Here is a 26,701-nt window from a genome sequence, read left to right as displayed (position 1 = left end):
TTCTGCATTGGTCTGTGTTGTTCTGTGCTGTTATGCACTACTCTGCGCTGCTCAATGCTGTTCTGCATGGTTCTACACAGTTCTATGCTGTTCTACACAGTTCTGCATTTTCTGCACTGTTCTACATTGTTCTGTGCTGCTCTGCATTCATGGTTCTACACTGTTCTGCATTGTTCTGAACTGTCCTGCACTGTCCTGCACTTTTCTACACTGTTCTACACAGTTCTGCATTGGTCTGCATTGTTCTGTGCTGTTATGCACTGTTCTACATTGTTCCGCACTGTTCTACGCTGTTCTACACATTTCTGCATATCCTGCATTGTTCTGCATGGTTCTGTGCTGTTCTACACTGTTTTACACAGCTCTACACTGTTCCATACTGTTCTGCACTGTTCTCCATTCTTCTGCATGGTTCTGCACTGTACTACACTGTTCTGTGCTGTTCTACACTATCTTGCACTGTTCTACACTGTTCAACACTATTCTGTGCTGCTCTGCATGGTTCTACACTGTTCTGTATTGTTCTGAACTGTCCTGCATTGTCCTGCACTTTTCTACACTGTTCTACACAGTTCTGCATTGGTCTGCATTGTTCTGTGCTGTTATGCACTGTTCTACATTGTTCCGCACTGTTCTACGCTGTTCTACACAGTTCTGCATATCCTGCATTGTTCTGCATGGTTCTGTGCTGTTCTACACTGTTTTACACAGCTCTACACTGTTCCATACTGTTCTGCACTGTTCTCCATTCTTCTGCATGGTTCTGCACTGTACTACACTGTTTTGTGCTGTTCTACACTATCTTGCACTGTTCTACACTGTTCAACACTATTCTGTGCTGCTCTGCATGGTTCTACACTGTTCTGTATTGTTCTGCACTGTCCCGCACTTTTCTACACTGTTCTGCCCTGTTCTACACTGCTTTGTACTGTTCTGTACTGTTCTACACTGCTCTGTGCTGTTCTGCACTCTTCTACATTGTTCTGCACTGTCCCGAGCTTTTCTACACTGTTCTGCACTCTTCTACACTGTTTTGCACTGTTCTACAATGTTCTGCACTGTTTTACACTGTTCTGTACTGTTCTGTGCTGTTCTACATTGTTATACACTATTCTATGCATTTCTACACTGTTCTACACTGTTCTGCACTGTTCTACACAATTCTACACTGTTCTGCACTGCTCTACACAATTCTACACTGTTCTGCACTGTTCTACACTGCTCTACACAATTCTACACTGTTCTGCACTGTTCTACACTGTTCTGCACAATTCTACACTGTTCTACACAATTCTACACTGTTCTGCACTGTTCTACACAATTCTATACTGTTCTGCACTGTTCTACACAATTCTACACTGTTCTGCACTGTTCTACATTGTTCTATACTGTACTTTGGCAGCCACTCCTCTGCACATCAGATAGCAAAAGAACCTTAAGCCCTAATGGAAGTAAAAGTTAGACACAGCTGGACATCTCTCAATACTTTAGACTGTTCATTACCAAAACCCCTTCTCACAATCGTCAGCCTTTTCCTCTACATCTTTACTGAAACTCATTTACGCAATCATGAAACAAAAATGAAAAATGAGTGCAAAGATCACTACTCTGACCCCTGTACACAACAGATTCAGCTCTCAATCAGACAGAGCAGCAGGGAGGTAGCTTTTACCACCAGGTGGCATCGTGCTCTCAGTGCTGAGGCTCAGCCCCGTTATTCAGATTTCACACCCGTAGTTGTGATGGGAGTGTCCAGGTGGCAGGGCAGATTGTGGTGAGTGAAGGAGACGAGGGTCTTGTTATTCCCTGTCATTCCTGATAGCTAATGTTGTGAAGCCTTTTGATTCGAGGGGCCATGGAATGACTCGCTTCACCTCAAATTTGGATAGTAGACCAGGAGGTTGCTGGATCAGAGATCTAAACATATTCCTTTCTAAATGAGTTAAGGTCTTTGAAACTGAAAGGGTGTAAGTTTTCGCAGTGATTGATGGATCATCCACAATAACCAGTGAGGTGTGAAGCAAATCAATAGAACATAGAACAGGCCCTTTGGCCCACAATGTTATGCCAACCTCTTACATAGAAACATAGAAAACCTACAGCACAATACAGGCCCTACAGCCCACAAAGTTGTGCTGAACATGTCCTTACCTTAGAAATTACTAGGCTTACCTATAGCCGTCGATTTTACTAAGCTCCATGTACCTATCTTAAAAGCCTCTATCGTATCCACCTCCACCTCTGTTGCTGACAGCCCATTCCATGCACTCACCACTCTCTGAGTAAAAAAACTTACCCCTGACATCTCCTCTGTACCTACTCCCCAGCACCTTAAACCTGTGTCCTCCTGTGGCAACTATTTCAGCCCTGGGAAAAAGCCTCTGACTAACCACACGATCAATGCCTCTCATCATCTTATACACCTTTATCAGGTCACCTCTCATCCTCCTTCACTCCAAGGAGAAAAGGCCGAGTTCACTCAACCTATTCTCATAAGGCATGCTCCCCAATCCAGGCAACATACTTGTAAATTTCCTCTGCACCCTTTCTATGGCTTCCACATCCTTCCTGTAGTAAGGTGACCAGAAATGAGCACTGTACTCCAACTGTGGTCTGACCAGGGTCCTACATCATTACCTCTCAGCTCCTAAATTCAATTCCACGATCAATGAAGGCCGATACACCATACGCCCTCTTAACCACAGAGTCAACCTGTACAGCTGCTTTGAGCGTCCTATGGACTGGGACCTCTTAACATACTCCAAGATCTATCTAACCTTTCCCTCTCAAATAGCCCTTCATTTTTCTTTCATCCATGTGACTATCTGAGACTGTCTTAACTTTCCCTAATGTATCTGCCTCTACTATCCCCCCTATAGTTTCCTTCAATCATCTTATATTAACTATTTCCACCCTGGGAAAATGTCCCTGGCTGTCAGTTCTCATGCTCCTTCATTCCAAAGAGAAAAGCTCTAGCTACTCAACCTATCCCATAAGACATGCTCTCTAATCCAGGTGCATCCTGGTAAATCTCCTCTGCATTCTCTCGTAAGCTTTCACATTCTTCCTATAAAGAGGTGACCAGAATTGAACACAATATTCCAAGTGTGGTCTAAGCAGGATTTTATGGAGCTGCAAAATGACCTTACAGCTCTTGAACTCAATCCCCTGATGTACAAAAGCCAACACACCACACATCTACTTAACCACCATATCAACTTGCATGGCAATTTTGAGGGGGGTATGGACATGGTCCTCAAGATTCCTTTGTTCATTTGTACATATAAATTTCCATAATGTCACAAAAGAACAAGGTCCACAGATGCAAGGAAACAACACCTTCAGGAATAATCCTAGTACAGCATGGCACAGGAATAACCCTAGTACAGCAAACTCCAGTGACCCAGTTCAATCCTGACCCTGGGTACTGCGTGCGTGGCCTATGCACACTTTCCCTGTGACTGCCCTCCCACATCCCAAAGACGTAGGATAAGTGGCCAAGGTGACTTAGTCTTTTCTTGTGGGAGTTGAAAGTATTAGGGCATAAGGTAAGCAAGTTGGGAAATTGGTTAATAGCTCTCTTCTGAGAACCAGTAGGGACTCAATGGGCTGAATAGCCTCCTTCTACAATGTAATGAAATAAGTTGCACACCGTTCTGACTTCCATTGTTCCTTCATTGTTGTTAGGCTTATATTCGGAGCTCCCTCTCTAACGTCTCTGTGGGGGCATCTTCCCCAGAGGGAATGCTACAAGTCAAAAAGGGAGCTTCCTGAGAACGATTAAGGGGAGGAAATAATTGATGGTTTTGCCAGTGACACACAAATCCCAAACAAGAAATGAATAATCTTCAGACATACATTCTGAGAGGTAGCAGAGTAGTGTAGCACTACTGCAGCACCCAGAGATTGGCGATTTTGAAGAGGTAGGAGTAAAGTGTGGAGGGGATGCCAGAAGTAAGTTTTTTTCACATAGATGATGGTGGGTGCGTGGAACACACTGCCAGGAATGGTGGTAGAGATAGATACTGTAGATTAGGGATATTTAAGAGACTCTTAGGCACATGGAGGGAAGTGTTAGATTGATCTTAGGGCAGGTGAAAAGGTCAGCACAACATCGTGGACTGCGCTGTACTGGTATCTGTTCCAGAACATCAGATCATTTTTGAGCTTAATAGTGTTGACCTGAAAACTGCTGTCTAAATACAGATTAATATTCTCCTTTCCTGTAATGTCTGATTTCTGATTTCTTTCAGCTGAGGAGTCAGTAGCATGTGAAAACCCAGGACTACCACAAAATGGCTACCAGATTCTATATAAGCGTCTGTATCTGCCAGGCGAGACGTTGACCTTCATGTGTTACGAAGGCTTTGAGCTGGTTGGAGAGGTTACTATCAGGTGCATCATTGCCCACCCATCCCACTGGAGTGGGCCACTGCCTTCATGTAAAGGTAAGGTCCAAATTTTGAACCACCCTCTGAGCAATGCTGAGAAGTTCCAGCATATTCCCAGCTGGCTGTGGATGCCAGCCTTTGCACCACAAGAAGTGAGACCAGCAGATTTGCCCCACAGCTCCGAGAGTCTGCACAGAAATCAGGCACTATACGCAGCGTACAAACTGGTGCTTCACTGTATGTGGGTGGAAAGGAGGTGAGTATTCATTCTGAGCATGAGTCTATTTATTTCCTGTAGAGATACAGCACAGTAACAGGCCCTTCAGGCCCAAACGAGCCCAGGTGACCAGTTAAGCCATGTCTTTGGAATGTGGGAGGAAACCAGTGCAGCCATGAGGATACTCGTGTAATTACAGTGAGAATATACAAACTCCTTACACAGGTCACTGGTGCTGTAATAGTGTTACGCCAACTACTACACGCCTTTGATCTGTGCCAGTGGAAGGAAGCTGGCATGCTGTTCATGGTGACAACTCAATGTTAATTCATGCAGAAGCCAGTGTGAACTGTGCTCCTTCTAAACCAGGGGTCAGCAACCTTTACCACTGAAAGAGCAACTTGGACCCGTTTCCCACAGAAAAGAAAACACTGGGAGCCGCAAAACCCGCTTGACATTTAAAATGAAATAACACTGCATACAACGTTTTGTTTTGCCTTTATGCTATGTATAAACAAACTATAATGTGTTGCATTTATGAAATTGATGAACTCCTGCAGAGAAAATGAAATTACATTTCTGCATGCAACAAAAACATTTTGAACTCCGAAAAAAAGACGTTGGGTTGAAGGTTACTTTTAAGTAAAATACTCAACGTCTATTTGAGTCCTTCTTGTATTTATGAAAAACGCCAAACTTAAATTTGCCGCCAGCAGCAAACCAAAAATAACGTCAGCCAGCTGTCAACCTGAAAAATAAAAGGACTATTTCACTGAACAATGAAAACATATGAATATACGTAAAATAATAGGCAATTAAAATATTTATCATACTTTTTCAGGTTGACTCACACCTGACAATGCAGTCGTATTCAGTAGGGATGGATCGATGCTTAGGGGAGTGACCGGGAAGGATAATGTGTTTTTTTCCTCTCTGAACTCACAGAAGCGTTTCCCAAACGATGTTTGCATTGCGATGATTGCAGAATGTAAATACTCCGAATTTATCATGTCGTGACCTTGTTTGAACTCTCTCAAATTGGGGAAGTGAGACAATGTGCCTTTCTGTAAATCTCTGGCAAGCAACGTCAACTTGCGCTCGAATGCCAAAACATCCTCCAACATGTGCAGGGCTGTACGTCCTTACCCCGTTGAAGAGCTGTGTTCAGCATGTTCAGGTGCGCTGTCATGTCTACCATGAAGTGTAGCTTTTCCAGCCACTCTGGCTGTTCCAGCTCAGGAAAGTTGAGCCCTTTGCTGCCCAGGAAAGTTTTCACTTCTTCCAGACACGCGACAAAGCGTTTCAGCACCTCCCCTTTGGACAGCCACCGGACTTTGTTGTGCAGCAGGAGATCAGAATATGCGCTTTCCAGCTCGTCCAGTAACAAACGGAATTGACGGTGATTTAAACTTTTTGCCATTATTTTATTGACAATCTGAATGACAACATCCATTACTTCTGTGCATTCCGGAGGAAATGTTTGAGCGCACAGTGCCTCTTGGTGCAAGATGCAGTGAAAAATCAGCAGCTTTCTGTCCAGCGACTTCTGCAGTAAAGCCACAATTCCCTTGTGCGTTCCCATCATATTCGGTGCCCCATCAGTAGCTACTGACACCAGATGGGTGGTCTTTATTCCTTTGGCTCTTAAACAATTCAAGACAGCCTCACAGATGTCGTCCCCCCATGTTTGGTCTTTTAGAGGTATCAACTCAATCAGTTCTTCCTGTGGCCCGGCAGAGTTTACATACCGGCAGACAACGCTATTTGTTCAATATCACCTTTGTCTTTAGACTCGTCACAGGCAATCGAGTAGGCCACAGCTGAATTGATGTCTTTAATTTGCTGTCTTGTGATGTCTTCTGCCATTTTTATGGTTCTGTCTTTGACAGTCTTTGCAGAGAGGGGCATATCCCTGATTTTCTGCACAATTTCACTCTTGTTTTTAAAGTCCGTGAATAGATGTTCTGAAATCTTAATGAAAGATTCTTTTATATATTCACCATCTGTAAACTGCTTCCCGTGCCTGACTATTTCCTGAGTGGCAATATAACTGGCGTATGTCGTTGATTTTCCAGACTTCATCCATTTCTGGAAATGATTTTTGCTCAGATCAACCTTCCGCATCAGTTCCGAAACGGCTTTTTTTCTCTCATCTCCATCCGGATATTTTTGAGCAAAGGCTGCGTGTTTATTCTGGAAATGCCTTGCGACATTTGACTTTTTGTTGTTTGCTAGTTTCTCATTGCATATTAAGCATACCGGTAAACCAGTCTCGTCAACAGTGAAAGCAAATGAATCTGTCCACGTATCATTAAACGTTCTGTTTTCTTCAGTCACTTTTCTTTTTTTAGAATTTTCCATAGTTGGCTTACCTTGGATCGAAAAATTAAAGAAATCGCGCACTGGCGGGTGTCAGGTATTGGCAGTGGTGACGTATATTAATAGCGATAAAAACACGTTGCAGCGGTGTGCTCACGCAGTCAGTAAACTGCAGTCGAATAACTTTATTCGAACTAAACAGCCTTGCTTTTAAGCCTCCCTCAACCCAGCCCCCATGGACGCAGATGCTGCAAAAGACGCGTACTCACAAACCCCCGTAGGCTATCTCCCTTAGCCTGAATGCTGGCTAATTGAGAGCCGTTTCGGATGTGCCAGGAAATGCGTCGCCACACTTAGATTGTACAAGATCACCATAATCTTCAAATTTAGAATTACATTTCAAAAGCTAACAAACTAACATAAAATACATTTTAATTAAATACTGACCAATTATTTCCCAAAGCCACAGGGAGCCGCAGCACAGAGGTGAAAGAGCCACAAATGGCTCGGGAGCCGCAGGTTGCCAACCCCCGTTCTAAACCAACCCACCAAGCTGAAGGGTGTGTAATACACCCCAGCAGCCAACTCTGAAGAGCCTGCAGCTTAGGGAAATGGATGAGAGCCTTTAAACCTTACAAACAGTTGGCTCTATCCAGGTACCCCACTGTTGGAGGGGGGAGGGGTTGACCCAAAAGAGAAAGTCACAGTAGCCAGGTTTCTGGCACCGAGTCTGTCTCTGCAACTCAGAAGGGAAGGGGGGGAGAAGAGGCACATCGTAGTGAGAGGCAATTTGTTAGTTAGGGGAGTGAACAGGAGGTTCTGTAGGCAAGAATGAGATTCCTGGATGGTATGCTGCCTCTTGGGTGCCAGGGTCTGGGATATCTCAGACTGTGTCCTCGGCATTCTTATGTGGGAGGATGAACAGCCAGAAGTCATGGTCCATGTCGGTACCAATGACATGGGTAGGATGAGTGACAAGGTTCTGCATAGAAAGTTCAAGGAATTAGGTTCTAAGTTAAATGGCAGGACCTCCAGCATCCTGTGATCTCAGGATTGCTACCCATGCCACGTGCCAGTCAGGCCAGAACTAGGAAGATTATGCAGTTTAACGTGTGGCTAAGGAGTTGGTGGAGGAGAGAGGGCATAAGATTTTTAGATCATTAGGCTCTCTTCCAGGGAAGGTGGCCCTGTACAGAAGGGACGGTTTGCACCTGAACTGGAGGGGGGACTAATATCCTAGTGGGAAAATTTGTTAATGCTGAGCAGTTGGGTTTAAACTAAAGTTGAAGGGGTAGTCGAACCAGAGTACCAGAACAGTTAGTGGAGAGGTTGTGGAGGCAGATGTTGGTAAGACCTCAGACAAAGATATGAAACAAAAGGTGTGACTAGTGTCCTGAGGTGCATACATTTCAATGCAAGAAATATCGTAGGAAAGGTGGATAATAGTGCTGAAGATGAGGTAGCTGGTTTACAAACAGGCAATGTGTAGTGAGGAGAAGTTGTTGACAGGGCAAAATTGCAGTCAACAGGATGAGTTGCAACATAAAAGATGAACAAAATTGAAAAGGGAGAACACAGGACTGAAAGTGTGATATATGAATGCACACAGTATAAGGAATAATGTAGATGAACATGGTTACAGATTGGCAGGTATGATGTTGTAGACATCACTGAAAGAAGATTATAGCTGGGAGCTTAATGTCCAAGTTTCTCCTTACACATTGTATCGAAAGAAGAGGCAGGAAGGCAGAGGGAGTGACATTGCTCTGTTGGTAAAAAATTATATCAAATTATTAGAAACAGGTGACATGGTTGGAAGGAGTTGGATCATTGTGGATAGAGCTAAGGAACTGCAAGGGTAACAGTAGTAAGGATGAGGTCTACAAATTACAATGGGAGATAGAAAGTGCATGACAAAAGGGCAAAGTTACAATAGTCAAGAGGGATTTTGATATGCAGGTAGATTTGGGAAAATCGGGTCGGTGCTGGATTCCGGGGGGGCGGGGGGAGGGGGCGCAGATTTCTGGAGTGCCTACAAGATGGGTTTTTAGAGCAGCTCGTGATTGAGCCCACTACAGGATCAACTATTCTGGATTGGGTGTTTTGCAATGAACCAAAATTGATTAGAGTGCTTAAGGTAAAAGAACCCTCAGGGAAAAGTGATCATAATATGATAGAATTCACGCAGAAATTTGAGAAGAAGAAACTAAGCTCAGATGTATCGGTATTATAGTAGGATAAAGGGGATTTCAGAGGCATGAGAGAGGAGCTGGCCAGAATTGATTGGAAAAGGACACTAGCAGGGATGACAGCAGAGCAGCAATGACTGAAATTTCTGAAAGGAATTCACAAGGCACAGGATATATACATCCCAGAGAAGAAGGTATATTCTAAAAGCAAGATGACACAGCCATGGCTAACAAGAGAAGTCAAAGCCAACATAAAAGCCAAAGAAAGTGCATAAATAGAGCAAAAATAATGGGAAGCTGGAAGACTGGGAAGCTTTTAAATATGAACAGAAGGCAACTAAAAAGTCATTAAGAAGGTAAAGCTGGAATACAAAAGTAAATTAGCCAATAATATTAAAGAGGATACTAGAAGTTTCTTCAGACACATAAAGTGTAAAAGAGCCAAGGGTTGATATTGGACCACTGGAAAACGATGCTGGAGAGGTAGTAATGGGGGAACAAGAAAATAGCTGATGAACTGAAAAAGCATTTTACATCAGTCTTCACTGTGGAAGACACAAGCACTATGGTGGAAGCTCCAGGTGACAGAGGTCAGGAAGTGTGTGGAGTTGCCATTATGTACTAGGGAGAAGGTTCTTGTGAAATGAAAAGATCTGAAAGTAGATAAGTCACCTGGACCAGATGGACTAAACCCCAGGGTTCTGAAAGAGGTGGCTGAAAAGATTGGAGACATAGAAACATAGAAAACCTACAGCACAATAGAGGCACTTTGGCCCACAAAGTTGTGCTGAACATGTCACTACCTTAGAAATTACTAAGCTTACCTATAGCCCTCTATTTTACTAAGCTCCATGTACCTATCCAAAAGCCTGTTAAAAGATCCTATCATATCTGACTCCACCACCATTGCCAACAGCTCATTCCACGCATTCACCACTCTCTGAGTAAAAAACTTACCCCTGACATCTCCTCTGTACCTACTCCCCAGCACATTAAACCTGGGTCCTCTTGTGACAATCATTTCAGCCTTGGGGAAAAGCCTCTGACTATCCACACGATCAATGTCTTTCATCATCTTATACACCTCTATCAGATCATCTCTCATCCTCCTTCACTCCAAGGAGAAAAGGCTGTTTGTCTGTTCTTATCTCTTTCTAATTCTATTGTAAAGGAGACAGAATAATGATCACTATCTCCAAAATGTTTTCCCACTGAGAAATCTGACACCTGACCAGGTTCATTTCCCAATACCAAATCAAGTACAGCCTGTCCTCTTGTAGACTTATCTACATATTGTGACAAGAACCCTTCCTGAACACACCTAACAAACTCCACCCCATCCAAACCCCTTGCTCTAGGGAGATGCCAATCGATATTTGGGAAATTAAAATCTCCCATCACAACAACTCTGTTATTATTACACCTTTCTAGGATCTGTTTTCCTATCTGCTCCTTGATATCCCAGTTACTATTGGGTGGCCTATAAAAAGCACCCAGTGGAGTTATGATTAACTCATTAATCATTAATGATTACGCATTAGTAATGATCTTTCAAAAATAACTAGATTCTAAAACAGTTCTGGAAGACTGGAAAATTGCAAATATCTCTCCACTCTTCAAGAAGGGTGAAAGGCAGAAGAAAGGAAATTATAGGCCAGATTGTCTGATCTCAGTGGCTGGGAAGATATTGGAGTCAATTATAAAGGATGAGGTCTCATAAAATAAGCCCCAGTCAGCGTGGTCTCCTCAAGGGAAAATCTTGCCTGACAAATCCGTTGGAATTCTTTGAAGAAATAAAAAGCAGGATAGACAAAGGAGAATCAGTTGATGTTGTGCACTTGCATCAACCATATCTGAGGCTGCTTAACAAGTTTTGAGCCCATGGTATTACAGGGAAGATTCCAGCTTGGATAAAGCATGGCAGGAGGCAAAGAGTGAGAATAAAGTGAGACTTTTCTGGTTGGACACCAGTGACTAGTGGTGTTCCACAGGGGTCTGTGTTGGGACCGATTCTTTTTCTATCATATGCCAATGATTTGGATGCTGGAATTGATGGCTTTGTTACAAAATTTGCAGACAATATAAAGATAGGCATGGGGGCATTTAATTCTGAGGAAGTAGAGAGGCTACAGAAGGAATTATACAGATTCTCCTGAATGGGCAAAGAAATGGCAGATGGAATTCAGTATCAAAAAGTGTATGACCATGCACTTTGGTAGAAGAAATGAAATGGTTGAATATTTTAGCTCTGGTCACCTCACTATAGGAAGGATGTGGAAACCATAGAAAGGGTGCAAAGGAGATTTACAAGGATGTTGCCTGGATTGGGGAGCATGCCTTATGAGAATAGGTTGAGCAAACTCGACCTTTTTTCCTTGGAGTGACGAAGGTTGAGAGATGGCCTGATAGAGATGTACAAGATGATGAGAGGCATTTATTGTGTGGGTAGTCAGAGGCTTTTTCCCAGGGCTGAAATGGCTAACACGAGAGGGCACAGTTTTAAGATGCTTGGAATTAGGTACAGAGGAGATGTCAGGGGCAAGTTTTTTTACGCAAAAAATGGTGAGTGCGTGGAATAGGCTGCCAGGAATGGTGGTGGAGGCAGATACAATAGGATCTTTTAAGAGACTCCTGGACAGGTACATGGAGCTCAGAAAAAGAGGGCTATGGTTAATCCTAGGTAATTTCTCAGCACATGTTCAGCACAGCTTTGTGGGCCAAAGGACTTGTATTGTTCTGTAGGTTTTCTATGTTTCTATTTTCTAAATGGAGAGAAAATTCAAAAACCTGAGGCACAAAGGGCCTTGGTGTCCTTGTGTAGGATTCCCTAAAGGTTTATTTGCAGGTTGAGTCTGTGGTGAGGCAGGCAAATGCTTTCATTTCAAGATAACCAGAATATGAAAGCAAGGATGTAATGTTGAGACTTTAAAAAGCACTATTGAGGCCTCATTTGGAGTATTGTGAGCAGTTTTGGGCTCCTCATCTTGACACTGGAGAGGGTTCAAAGGAGGTTCACAAAAATGATTCCAGGATTGAATGGCTTGTCAAATGAAGATTGTTTGATAGCTCTGGGCCTGTATTCACTGGAATTCAGAAGAATGAGACGGTGACCTCATTCAAACCTATTGAACAGTGAAATTCCTTGATAGAGTGGATGTGGAGAGGATGTTTCCTATGGTGGGAGAGTCTAAGACCAGAGGACAGAGCCATAGAATAGAGGGACATCCTTTTAGAATGGAGATGAGGAAAAAATTCTTTAGCCAGAGAATGGTGAATCTGTGGAATTCATTGCCACAGGTGGCTGTGGAGGACAAATCTTTATCAAGGCAGAGGTTGATAAATTCTTGATTGGTCAGGGCACAAAAGGATACTGGGAGAAAGCAGGAGATTGGGGCTGAGAGAAAAACTGGATCAGCCATGATGAAATGGCAGAGCAGACTTGATGGGCCAATTGGCCTAGTTCTGCTCCTATATCTTATGGTCTAAAAGAATGTTTTCTTAAAAACATCTTTAAACAGTATAAGAAGTTATTACACTGGAAATACCTGAGATTGCAATTCACTGCTTAGGTGCAGATAATGTCCCTAACATTACACTGCAGACAATAAAACCATACAAGTATGTGGGCAGACCATCTAGTTCACTATATACTGCAGGTGTAATTCACTGCCAGAGGCACAATCTTACAGTCAAGACATTAAACTTGGACTCTTTGTCTTCTCTCAGATGTAAAACTTTATCCAAGAAAAGCCTGGAAGTTCTTTCTGATATCCTGACCAATTTTTATCCCCCAAGTAGCATAGCATTACTGGAATTGGGATGGAAAATAAACCAGCCGTGATCAAATGGCAGAGCCAGCTCAATGAGCTGAATAACCTAATTCTGCTCCTATGTCTGATGTTCATCTTAAAGGGGTAAATTTCCTTAACATTTTTCAAGTTAGTGAAGCTGTAGGACCTCTTGCTGGCAAAGATGGTTCTTTCCCAGGTAAATGCAGTGATCCATGTTCCCCAGAGATTTTGGAGTGGTGGGAGGTGTGGCTGTGTGAGATTCCAGGAATGGGATGTCTAGATCAGTCTGGGACTGTGCAGAGCCTGGAGAACTATATGAATATCACATTTAGATTAGTTTCTTATCTTATCCACTAGTGATGCAAAGAAATTCCTTACTGGCCTGAAGCCCACAGAGTAACGGGGTGCAGATAACATGCCAATAAACAAATTCAACGTTTTTTGATTATCACAATTGATTTGAGAGTCAGCGATAATCACAAAACAAAGGAACAGAGCAAAGTGAGGCAGTATAAAATAGAGAGCAACCAAGAGAGATAGAATTAAAGGTTTGGAATGTTACAGTGCTAGCAGGAAGGGGAGGTCAAAGAGGTGACAGATTCACAAGCCTGATAGCAGTGGGGATGAAGCTGTTCTTAAACTAGAATATAGAACTTTACAGCACAGTACAGGCCCTTCAGCCTATGATGTTGTGCCAAACTTATACCTACTCTAAGATCAATCTCACTCTTCCCTACTACATAGCTCTCCATTTTGCGATCATCATATGCCTAAGAATTTCTTAAATGTACCTAATGTATCTGCCTCTTCCGCACACCCACATTTCTGTGAAAAAAACTACCTCTGACGGTTCCCTCCCCCTATACTTTCCTCCATTCACCTTAAAATTATGCCCTCGTATTATCCATGTCTGTCCTGGGAAAATGTCTCTGACTGTCCATTCTATCTTCTTGTACAACTTGTGCACTGCTATCAAGTCTCCTTTCATCCTTCTTCATTCCAGTTCTTGAGTTTGATCATCCAGGATTTCAAGTCCTACAACCTTTACATTGTAAAGCTTGAACTTACCTCCTTCTTACCTTATTTATGTGTTCATTTTACTGAGATACAGCATGGTAACAGGCTCTTCCGGTCCCACCAACCCCCGCTGCCCAATTATACTCATGCCTTTGGAATGTGGGAGGAAATGGAGCATGCGGAGAAACCCATATAGTCATGGGGAGAATGTATAAATCCTTTACAGGGAATTGAACCCAGGTCACTGGCACTAACCGCTACACTACCCCCTCTATCCTACAATTCCTCCTCAGGTTTTTAATGTTAATTGTGGCATTGCTTTTTTAGTAGTAAAGGTTTTAGCTCTTTCTGAGCTCAGTCTGTTTAGCCACGCTTTATATGTCCTGGTTCTGCATTCACTGGGAACCTCACTGGTGCTCAATAACATTTTATATGCATAACCAGTTTTTCAAAAACTGCTCCCTTGAGTACCTGCCAGCAACACTACATTAGCTGAGAACGTTTCAGCACGAGTGCCTTATGAAAGGATTGAAAGGCCCTACATCAGCAGCTGTATGCCAGTGAATTCCAAGTGCTCATCATCCTTCACTTAAAGAGGCTTAAAGATTTTCTGTTTATTTCATTACAAGGTTAGCTTACATTTTGCTTTGCCATTATTACTGGCAAACTGCAAGATAACCATGAAAGGAAATAAACAGAATATTTTTGTGTGGAAATATGATTTTTTTGTTTTGTATTGACATTGAACGGTCCATTCTCTTGTATACACACACAGCACAGAGAATGGACGCTAGGGAGAAAGGGGGAAGATTTGATAGAGGTATCTGAAATTATGAGGGTTATAGAGAGGGTAAATGCAAGCAGGCTACACCTAGAGGTCATGGGTTGTGGATGAGAAGTGAAATGTTTAAAGGCAACACAAGGGGTCTTCTTCACTCTGAGGTGGGTTCCATTTTAACATTTAAGAGAAGTTTGGATAAGTACATGGATGGAAGGGGTATGGAAGGCTACAGTCCAGATGTAGGTCAATGGGAGAAGGCAGAATAACAATCCGGCATGGACCAGATGGGCCAAAGGGCCTGTTCTGTGCTGCAGTGTTCTGTAACTCTGTGACTCCATAACACATTTGTGCTATTGAATTCCTTCGTAACTCTGAAGTGTTCTTGGGCAAATACAAACTTCTTGGCTTTAGTGAGAGATGAGCCCACGTCCATTCATAATTCAAGTTGCACCTTTACTGTTGCCTCGATAACTTCCATTTACTGTTCCTCAAAGCTACACAATAATACCAAAATCATACTTTATATTCTACACCTCTTGCAAGAGCTTTCCAACCTTTAATTAGAGATATTTCTAGCCAGTACATTTTTCACTTCATTTGTTTTTAAACTCTAGTTAGGCTGCATCTGGAGTATTGCATGCATTTCTGGTCACCCCAGTATAGGTGTTCACTCCATTATGGGAAGGATGTTGAGGCTTCCGAGAGAGAGAGGTTTACCAGGATATTAACTGGATTAGAGGGCATGTGCTATAAAGAAAGGTTGAAAAAGCTTGGGTTGTTTCCTCCGGAATGGCAGAAGCCGAGGGGGAGATCTGATAGAGGTTTATAAGAGGCATAGATCAAGGAGACAGGCAGTATCTTTTTCCCAGGGTAGTAATGTGTTAATAGCAGAGGGCATGCATTTAAGGTGAGATGGGTCATTTTGAAGGAGATGTGAGGGGCAAGGTTTTTACGCAGAGAATGGCAGGTGCCTGGGGTGATAGTAAAGGCAAGTATACCCGGGACTTTATTTATTTATGTAGTGATAGAACACAGAGTAGGCCTATTTGGTCCTTCGATCCACGCTGCCTCAGCAACCCCAGGACCCCAAATTAACCCTAATCTAATCACGGGACAATCTACAATGACCAATCAACCTACCAGGTATGTCTTTGGACTGTGGGATGAGGCCAGAGCAGCCAGAGAAAACCCATGCATTCCACAGGGTGGACTTGTCGAGAATGGTGCTGGAATTGAACTCTGAACTCTAATGCCCCAAGCTGTAATGGTGTTGCACTAACTGCTACATAAGAGATGCTTAGATAGGCACATGAATGCAAGGAAAATGGATACCGAGCAGACAGAGGGAATTAGTTTAGCTGGCCACTTGATCACCAATTTATTTGGTGCAGCACAATATTGTTGCCAAAAGGCCTGTTCCTGTGCTGTGCTGTACTTTAAGTGTTCTTAAAGTGTTAACAGTTTCATTTCCTGGCCCCATTCTTTCTTCTACAATGTCCTGCATTGCACTGTCCATTCTCTTGCCTGGCACAAATTATATATAACATCAGTGCCCTGCATTATAATGTATATAATCTGTGATGTTGTTTATTCTCATCGTAAGTTCCCTACACTAATATGTCCACAATAAATCAAAAGCTAAGTGGCTTTTGACAAGGTACTGCATTTCAATTTCTAAAGTGGCTGGAAAGTTAATGACTAGTGGGACTGGAGAACTACTGTAGGCTCCAAGAAAATCCAGGTATGGTTCCACTACACTTAGGGTGCAAAGGGACTTGGGAATCTTTGTGCAGGATTCCCTGAAAGCTAATTTGCAGGTTGAGTAGTTAGTAAGGAAGGCAAATGCACTGTTAGCATTCAGTTTGAAAGAACTAGAAAGCAAAAGCAAGGATGTGATGCTGAGGCTTTATAAGACATTGGTCGAACCACATTGGTGTATTGTGAGCAATTTTGAGTCCCATGTTTAAGAAAGGATTTATTGGCATTGGAAAGGATCCAGAGGAGGTTCTTGAGAATGATCCGAAGGATGAAAGGGTTAATATAAACAAGGCTTGAAGGCTCTGGGCCTGTAATCACTGGAGTTTAGAAGAATAAGGGAGGAGGGTCTCATTGAAACCTACTGAATATTGAAAAGCCTCGATAGATTTTAGGTCGATAGGAATAGGCAGAAGGCCAACACTAGATGGACTGAAGGGCCTGTTTCTGAGCTATAGTGCTGTATGATTCTATCACTATACTGGATCCTCAGGTAAAACTGGAGAATTGTATATGACCACAATCTTGTCTAATTCCGCAATATTACATTTACATGATTATTCTGATGAGTACTAATTTGTACAACTACTTCAAGAACATTCATTTGCAAAAGAAAACTCTTTTTCTTTATTTTCAGCTGCTCAGTACGGCTTCGAGCACTCTTTGGAAGGTGAGTTGATGGCAGTGTTTAAACTGCAAATGTTGGATGACAATGAGAAGGTTCAACAACAGATTAAGGCCAACAATCTAGGAATGGTTGTGAGGAAATACAAAATGGTTTGGATGGAGATTGGAGCTTTCTAAGATGGCACCAGGATCATACACTTCAGTTACTGGACTCAGAGTAAAGGCTCTCGGTACTGCTCTAGAACTACTTCTAGATCAGACAATTGACCAGCAGAACTTACCTTCCTTGTGATAGAGTCTAGAATCAGAGCTACTTAATGATGATGAGTCAATACAGAGAGGAGTTGATTTTTTAATCTCTCAGTGGATTGTGAGTCTATGGAATGCTCTTCCTCAAAGGGTGCTGGAACTTGATTCTTTTAATATATCTGAGAGAGGCAGAGATAGAGAGCAGGCAAGGGTAGAGAGAAATGCAGAGTTGATCTCCCAGGATCGGACTGAAAGGCAGATCAGGCTTAGAAGTCCAATTGCCCTACTCCTGTTCTCAACCAATGGAAATCTGGTGCTCATATCAAGGTCTCTCAAGACTGGTACAACATGACAATCAAGAGGAAAAACTGCAGATGCTGGAAATCATGTGTTTTGGCCCAAAACATCAACTGTTTACTCTTTTCCACAGTTGCTGGCTGGCCTGCTGAGTTCCTCCTGCATTTTCTTTTTGGTGCGTGTATGTGTTGATCAAAAAGTTGTGGATGAAAGAAATATTTTATTTCATTTAGAGGTTCAGCACAGTAACTGGCCCGTCCAGCCCATTGAGACTGCACCACCCAATTACACACAATTCATCCACTAGGTTCCCTCCCTTCAGGAAACCATGCTGACTTTGGACTATTTTATCATCTTCTTCCAAGTACCCTGAAACCTCATCCTTAATAATGGACTCCAACATCTACTCAACCACTGACGTTTGCTAATTGGCCAAAAATTTCCTTTATTTTGTCCCCTCCCTTCTTAAAGAGTAAAGTGACATCTGCAATTTTCCAGTCCTCCAGAACCATTCCAGAATCTAGTGATTCTTGAAAAAATCACTCCAAATGCTTCCACAATCTTCAACTGCCTCTTTTGGAACCATGGGAAGAAGCATGACTTGAGGGCTTGTTTGCTAGAGCTGTTGAGGAGAGTTTAAACTAACGACAAGGGGATGGAAACCGAATTGATAGGGCTGAGGATGGAACACTTGATATACAAGTAGATGCAATGTGTCTTGAGACTGTGAGGAAGAACAGGCAGATGACAGGAAACATTACAGTCAGTGGGATGATTTGAAGTGAAACAGGGGGGCAAAGTCAAAAGGGTGGTGAATACAGGACTGAACAAGTTATATTTGCAGTAACACAGTATACAGAACAAGGCAAATTATTTTCTAAATGGAGAGAACATTCAAAAACCTAAGGTGCAAAAGGACTTGGGAGTTCTCATGCAGCTTTCCATGAAGGTTAATTTGCAGGTTGAATTGGTAGTAAGGAAGGCAAATGCAATGTTAGCATTCACTTTGAGAGGAGTAGAATAGGAGAGCAAGGATGTGATACTGAGGTTTTATAAAGCACTGGTCAGACTGCACTTGGAGTATTGTGAGCAGTTTTAAGCCCTTTATCTAAGAAAAATGTGCTGGCATTGGAGAGGGTCCAATGGAAGATCACGAAAATGATTCCAGGTTGAAACATTTATCATTTGAGAAGTGTTTGATGGTTCTCACTGCAGTTTAGAAGAATAAGAGGGAATCTCATTGAAATCTATTGAATATTGAAAAGTCTAGACAGAGTGAATGTGGGGAGGACATTTCCTGTAGTCAGGGAGTCTAGGACCAGAGCGCACAGCTTCAGAATAGAGCGACGTCCATGTAGAACAGTGATGAGGAGGAATTTCTTTGGTCAGAGGATGGTGAATCTGTGGAATTTTTTGCAACAGATAGCTATGGAGGCCATCATTGTGTGTATATAAAGTGGAGATTGATAGTCAGGGTGTCAAAGTTTACAGGAAGAAGGCAAGACAACGGGGTTGAGAGGGATAATAAATCGGACATGTTCCAATGGTGGAGCAAAATCAATGGGCCAGATTGCTTAATTCTGCTGCTGTGCCCTGTGGTCTTATGGACTTCAGACGTTTCAGCTTCTCAAGAACCTTCTCCTTAGTAGTGTCTTCCACAATGAAAACTGACACAAAAAATCTAATTAAGTCCATCTGCTCTTTCATTGTCCCCCATTATTGCCACTCTAGTGTCATTTTCCAGTGGTCCAATATCCACTCTCAACCCTCTTCTACTCTTGATATATCTAAAAAATCTTTTTGTATCCTTGTTTATATTATTGACTAGTTTACCTTTATGTTTAAACTTTTTTCTCCTTATTGTTTTTTCTAGTTGGCTTCTGTTGGTTTCTAAAAGCTTCTCAATCCTCTAAATTCCCTTTTTTTTTGCTATGTTATATGTCCTCTTTTAGGCTTTTATGTTGGCTTTGACTTCTCTTGTTAGCTACGGTTACTTCATCTTCCCTTTAGAATACTTCATCTTTGGGATGTAACTATCCTGCGCCTTCCAGATTACTCCCAGAAACTCCAGCCATTGCTTTTGTGACATCATCCCTTCTAGTGTCCCCTTCCAATCAACTTTGGTCAGTTCCTCTCTTATGCCTCTGTAATTCCCCTTACTCCACTGTAATACTGATACATCTAATTTTAGCTTCTCCTTCTCAAACTACAGGTGAATTTTATCATATTATGACCACTTTCTCTTAAGAGTTCCTTTATCTTAAGCTCTCTAATTAAATTTGGTTATTTACATAACGTCCAATCCAGAATTGTCTTTCCCCTAGTGAACTCAACCACAAGCTGCTCTAAAAAGCATCTTGTTGGCATTCTAAAAATTACCTCCAACCTCATTTTTCCAATCTGCCTGCATATTGAAATCCCCGGTGATGATTGCAAAATTGTCCTTGTTCACTTGCCTTGTAATTTGTACCCCACATCTTGGCTATTGTTTGGAGATCTGTATATAACTCCCATTATGGTCTTCTTTCCTTTGCAGTTTCTTAACTCTACCCACAAGGATTCTACATCTTTCGATCCTATGTCACCTCTTCATAAGGATATGATTTAATTTTTTACTAACATCCATCCCAACCTGTCTGTCCTATCAACGAAATGTGTATCCTTGGATGTTAAGCTCCCAACTATGATCTTCTTTCACACAACTCAGTGATTCTCACATAATACTTTACAATCTCCTAACTGTGCTACAAGATCATCTACCTTATTCAGTATATCGTGTTTATTCGAATATAGTACCTTCAATCCTGTATGTATCACCCCATTTTCTTTTTACCCCCATGTTGCACTTGAACTCAGTGGTAACATGGTTGAGTTGGAAAGGAGCTAATGGTTTACTGGGTATTTAGCTAAGCGCAGACAAGACCTCGTTTTGATATACTTTCTGTGCGGAGTTGGGAAAACTGCTTGGCCATATGTGGTGCTTTTGTCCAACCAAATTGACAGAATAGAAAACCGGACAGTACATATATTGGTCAATATCTCCATTGGCTGATACTAGCAGAAAATAATATTAGTTAAATTCATTAAGGTTCAAGCATCTGCAGGATCTTGTGTTTATGTATCTTAAACAATTTTTTCTGTGAAAAGGGAAATAAAATAGCAAAGGACACTTAGAGAAAAACAGTCCTGAAGAAAGGTCCTGGCCCAAAATGTCCATTTCTGACCTGATGCTACCTGACCAGTCGAGTTCTTCCGGCATTTTGTGTGCATTGCAAAGGAGATGTGTACTTAAAGTCACACTGAGATCATCTTCCTTCAAAGTGAGAAGTGTCATATTCAGAGCTTGTTCATTAAAAAAGGCAATTTGACTGACAAAGAGGGGACTCAGCATCTTCAGGAAAAGAGGGAAGGAAAATCAGGGAGTTGGCAGGGCCATCACTGCATAGGCGTCGGGCTGAGGGAGCTTTAAGATAAAAAATTATTTTCCTGTTACCTCTTCCCACTCTCAGCAGCAGAGGCAGCTGCAGAAAGACCAATGGATGGTGGAAACATGGCTCTGGCAATATTCATCCCAATCCTCATCATCTCCATTTTGTTGGGAAGCACCTACATTTACGTCACCAGGTAAGCAACTGTAATCCTTTGGAACTCTCTAGAAAACGCAAACATGAATCCTTCTTGATCTTTTGAGAAACTGGCAAGGCCGAGGAGGACTGGAAAATTGCAAATGTCGCTCTGCTCTTAGAAGGGAGGAAGGCAAAAGAGAGGAAATTATAGGCCAGTTAGAGGTTGGGAAAGTATTAAGGATGAGGAAACTGTTAGAGTTCTTCAAGGAGGTAACAAGCAGGGTGGACAAAGGAGACACTGTGTATGTCACTTACTTAGATTTTCAGAAGGCATTTGGATAAAATGCCTCACATGAGACTACTTAATTAGATAAAATCCTATGGTGTTACAGGAAAGATACTGGCATGGATAGAGCAATGCCTGGCAGGTAGGAGGCAGTGACTACAAATAAAAGGGGCCTTTTTTGGTTGGTTGCCAGTGATCAGTGCTCAGGGGTCAGTATTGGGACCACTACTTTTCACATTATGTGTCACTGATTTAAATAGTAGAATCAGTGGCTTTGTGGCAAAGTTTATGGACGATACAAAGATAGGTGGAGGTGTAGGTACTGCGGAGGAAGCAATGTGTTTGTATCAGGATTTAGACAAATTGGAAGAATGGGCAGAAAAGTGGCAGATGGAATACAGTGTTAGGAAATGTACAATAATGCATTTTGGTAAAGAGAACAATAGTGCAGACTATTATCTAAATGGGAAGAAAATTCAAACATCAGAGGTGCAGAAGGACTTAGAAGTCTTTATGCAAGACTCTCAGAAAGTTAATTTACAGGTTGAGTCTGTGCTAAAGATGGCAAATGCAATGTGGGCATTTATTTCAAGGGGAATTGAATATAAAAACAGGGAGATAATGCTGAGACTTTATAGGACACTAGTCAGGCCATACTTGGCGTATTGGAGACAGTTTTGTGGTCCATATCTCAGAAGGAATGTGTTGACATTGGAGAGAGTCCAGAGGAGGTTCACAAGGATTATTCTGGGAATGAAGGGGTTAACATATGAGGAGCATTTGGCAGCTTTGGGCCTGTACTCACTGGAACTTAGAAGAATGCAGGGCGATCTCATTAAAACCTAATGAATATTGAAAAGACTAGGTAGGGTGGATGTGGAGAGGATGTTTCCTGTGTTGGAGGTATCCAGAACTAGAAGGCACTGCCTCAAATCTGAGAAGTGACCTTTTAAAACAGAGTTAAGGAAGGGTTTTTTTTCAGCCAGAGTAGTGAATCTGTGAAATGCTCTGCCACAGACTATGGTGGAGGCCAAGTCCATGGGTATATTTAAGGCGGAAGTTGATCGTTTCCTGGTTGGTCAGGGCATCAGATAAAGTGAGAAGGAAGGTGTATGGCAGTTTAGTGGGATCCAGGATCAGCCAAGATGGAAAGGTGGAGCAGACTCGATGGGCTGAATGGCCTAATTCTGCTCCTGTGTTTTATGGTCTAATGCATCCATTATTTCTTCAGCAACCTCTCTCAGGACTCTTGGATGTTGCCCATCTGATCCATGTGACTTATCAACCTTAAGACATTTGAGTTTGCCTAGTACTTTTTTCCTTTATAAAAGCAATGGCACTCACTCCTGCTCCCTGACACTCATGGACCTCTGGCACACTGTTAGTATCTTCCACAGTAAAGACAGATGCAAAGTACCTATTAAGTTCATATGCCATTTCCTTGTCCCCCATTACTACCTCACAAGCATCATTTTCCAGTGGTCCAATATCAATTCCCACCTCCCTTTTAGTCTTTATATAACTGAAAAAACCTTTGTTATCCTGCTCTATATTATTGGCTAGTCTGCCCTCATATTTCATCTTTTCCCTTCTTATAGTTTCTTTAGTTGCCTATGTTATATTTTAAAAGCTTCCCAATCATCCATTTTCCCACTCTTATATGCCCTTTCCTTGTCAGCCATGGTTGTCTCCCCCTGCCATTTGAGAATGAATTCTTCTGTGGGACATATCTATCCTGCATCTTGTGAGCTATTCTCAGAAACTTCACCAATCTCTACTCTGCCAGCATCCCCTCTCGGTATCCCCCTCCAATTCACCTACATGTGACTTATGCTTCTCCCTCTCAAATGCAGAGAGGGAGAACACTCAAACACTGCCTCTGAGGGGTTTCTTTACATTCAGCTCCTTATAGACATCCATTAATCTCTGGATCTGCACCTTGTAAAGTTTCCAGGGCGCAGGCCTGACAGGGTTGTATGGGAGACCGGCAGTTGCCCATGCTGCAAGTCTCCCCTCTCCATGCTACCGATGTTGTCCAAGGGAAGGGCAAGGACCGATACAGCTTAGCACTGGTATCGTCACAGAGCAATGTGTAGTTAAGTGCCTTCCTCAAGGACACAACACTCTGCCTTAGCTAAGGGTCGAATTAGCGACCTACAGATCACCAGATCACCAATGCCTTAACCACTTGGCCACACGCCAACACCTAATTAGATGTGCCTTATTCCACAACACCAAGGCTAAGATAACCTTTCCCCAAGTAGGCTCAAGCTGCTCTAAAAAGCCATCTCATAGGCACTCAGCAAATTCCTTCCCTTGAAATCTGATACCAACCTGATTTTTCTAATCCCATAATCAATTCATGAAGGATGAATGAATCATAATTGTTGTGAGATTGAGCATAAATCTGTCATAATGTTTACTGTAAAGACTGATGAGTACAGAATCATTTTTTTTTCATGCAGTCTGTGGTAACTTGTTCTCTGGAGAATGAAACTGCAAACAATGGTGCTCTCTCATACTGCTCTACACATCACCAAAGACCAGGCATATAGTTGCATTTACAACTATCATCATTCAACTTTTCTTTCTCTCACTCTATTCTAGGTGCAGATATCACTCGAACCTGCGTCTGCCTCTGATGTCCTCTCACCCCTACAGTCAAATTACTGTGGAAACGGCCTTTGACAATCCCATCTATGAGACAGGAGTATGTAACCTGTTTCTACCACTTACGTGGGGGAGGGGTTGGTTCAAGAATTGTTTGAGTCTATATTCTAAATGGGGAATGTGGAAGAAGATTTGGAGATGGAAAAGTTTGGTAGGCTGGCAATGGGCAAGTCAAGTGGCCAGATGTTGTATGTGTAGCATCCGTTTGTCTGGGGTGAACCGCCATCGCTCCGCCAATAGTGCAATACTTTGATGTAAATACAATGTAATGCCCCCCAGTACACGCTCGCAACACAAATATCAGACAATACACCAAAGGTGAGTAAACAATTGCAACTTTACAGTTATTCCTTAGTTATGTCTTAGTGATGGGTTAGTAGAAACAGATAACCTAACGGTGGCAAATCATTAAGTTTATCAGTTTGTGCACATAGTATTTTAATACGCTCATGCCTCCGGTTCCATCCACAACAACCTTCTGAGCCTTCAGCCACCATCCGAACCACTAAAATCCAGCATCTGCCACCCTGGAACCGCTGTCCGCTCCTCACACATCCGTCCTCCTTGCTCGCCTCCCGAAAAGGACCACAAACTCCCACTCAACTCACACATACAAGATAGCATAACAATTCTCCATCGGTTAGTTCCCCCCTTATCTGCAGTTATAACCCAAACATTCCAGATACAGAAACCCATTACAACATTAAGTAACGTTACAGAGATGCCATTTCATTATAACAATACAGAGAAGCCATTTTGTTAGCCTGAACAGTTAATACTACAGTTACTGGTACTGAGAAACCTACAAATGCAATTAAAGAAATTAAAACAATTATCTTAATAAAACAACAGGAATGGCCCAAATCGATTGCTTTTATGATGGACAGTTTCATAACAACATGTACAAATAAGTTAAGAAGTTTTTCCAAGAAAATAAGAGCCAGAAAAGTGGAGCAGTAAATCATAAACACAAGAAATTCTGCAGATGCTGGAAATGCAGCGTAACAAACACAAAATTCTGTCAGATCTCAGCACATCATGCAGTATCTTTAGTTGGAAATCTAGAGTAACACACACAAAATTCTGGACAATCTCAGCTCATTAGATAGTATCTATATAGCTGGAAATTCAGAGCAACAAATGCAAAGTACTGGAAGAACTCAGAAGGTCGGACAGTATCTATGTCACTGGAAATCCAGAGCAACACACATAAAATGCTGGAGGAACTCAGCAGGTCAGGCAGTATCTATGAAGAGGAACAAACAGTGAACATTTCAGGCTAGTCCTGATGAAGGACCTTGGCACAAAATGTCAACTGTATATTCCTGTAATAACAGTGGAGGCTCTGATTCATTCAAGAATGAACATGAACCAGTTGGTCAGTTGTCTACCAGTATTTCACAAGAAACGACAGCAGGAGATTATGGAGAGTAATTTATCTTTGGTCATTTTGCTGATGGATGCAGGATTATTCACCATCAGTTGCATTCAATGCCTCGTTTGATTTCACTGAAGTCCACAGAAATGAATATGACCATTGGCCAAAACTCTTGTGCCCATTTACAGCCAGCAGGCAAAGGTAAATCTTTCCACACAATTAATCAATGTCACTTTGATGCCAATGCCCAGGCATGAAAAAGTCAAGAGAAAGTGGTTGTTAGGGCCCAGTCCATCAAAGGCAAAGCCCTCCCTTCCAGTGTGCAAATCTACAAGGAACGCTGCCACAAGGAAGCAGCATCCATCATCAAGGAGCCCACAATTTAGGCCACGCTGTCTTCTCACTATACCATCAAGCAAGAGCCTTGGGTCACACAGCAATAGTTACAGGAGCAGAAATTACCCGTCAGCCTTCAGGCTCCTGAACTTCACTCACCTCAACAGATTCCAGAACCAATGGACTTTTTCAAGAATTCATGTTCTCAGTATTATTTATTTATTTTTGCATAATATCTTCTTTTCCATGTTGGCTGTTTGTCAGTCTTTGTTTACGTAGGTTTCCATTTGATTAAGGTGTCATCTCAAAGATATTGACCATAGTATTTAGTCTGCAGTCAGCAAGATATCCATCCCTTTACAAATCTGCGTAATGATAAATGGGTTATACGTACTTACACTGAGGTTAATTTCATTTGACTCTCTGTTTCCCAAAAAAGGGTTTGACCAAGTGCAGTGAGATGGTACTTTTCAATCCCATTCACTATCTACTGCTAATGACAAAGTTTTTTTTTGGTAATCAAATAATTGCAGCTTGGGAATAAACCTGTTGGAACATTGGCCATAACCCCTACTGTGTATTAGTACAAATAACAATTTGTGTGTGATCTTATGAATCAAATGATGAATTTTAAATGCAACTAGGATAAAATGGCATCCTTCTATAGTAGGGCTTCCCAACCCTTTCTATGTCTTGGACCAATACATTAACCAAAGGGTCTGTAAACCCCAGGATGGGAACCCCTGTCCTATAGCCAGGACCATGATTAGCAAGCCACATGTACAACTTTGTGTCTCGCTGTCTCCCAGTATTTGAGCCCAGAAGATTGATC

General features: G+C 42.1%; 1 protein-coding gene across 1 annotated transcript in view; it reads left to right on the top strand.

Moving 5' to 3' along the window:
* The window catches only part of LOC132403375 (seizure 6-like protein), a 189,290-nt gene extending 163,500 nt beyond the window's left edge, over positions 1-25,790 (top strand). Inside the window, exons 14-18 of the mRNA XM_059986792.1 lie at positions 4,254-4,448; positions 17,098-17,130; positions 21,146-21,257; positions 24,093-24,195; positions 25,722-25,790. Of these exons, the coding sequence (XP_059842775.1) occupies positions 4,254-4,448; positions 17,098-17,130; positions 21,146-21,257; positions 24,093-24,195; positions 25,722-25,790 (512 nt within the window). The remainder of the gene's footprint in view (positions 1-4,253; positions 4,449-17,097; positions 17,131-21,145; positions 21,258-24,092; positions 24,196-25,721) is intronic.
* Positions 25,791-26,701: the final 911 nt, after the last annotated feature.

Source organism: Hypanus sabinus, chromosome 13 (genome assembly GCF_030144855.1).
Source record: "Hypanus sabinus isolate sHypSab1 chromosome 13, sHypSab1.hap1, whole genome shotgun sequence".
NCBI classification, from domain to species: Eukaryota; Metazoa; Chordata; class Chondrichthyes; order Myliobatiformes; family Dasyatidae; genus Hypanus; species Hypanus sabinus.
This window is presented reverse-complemented; position numbering and strand designations above follow the sequence as displayed.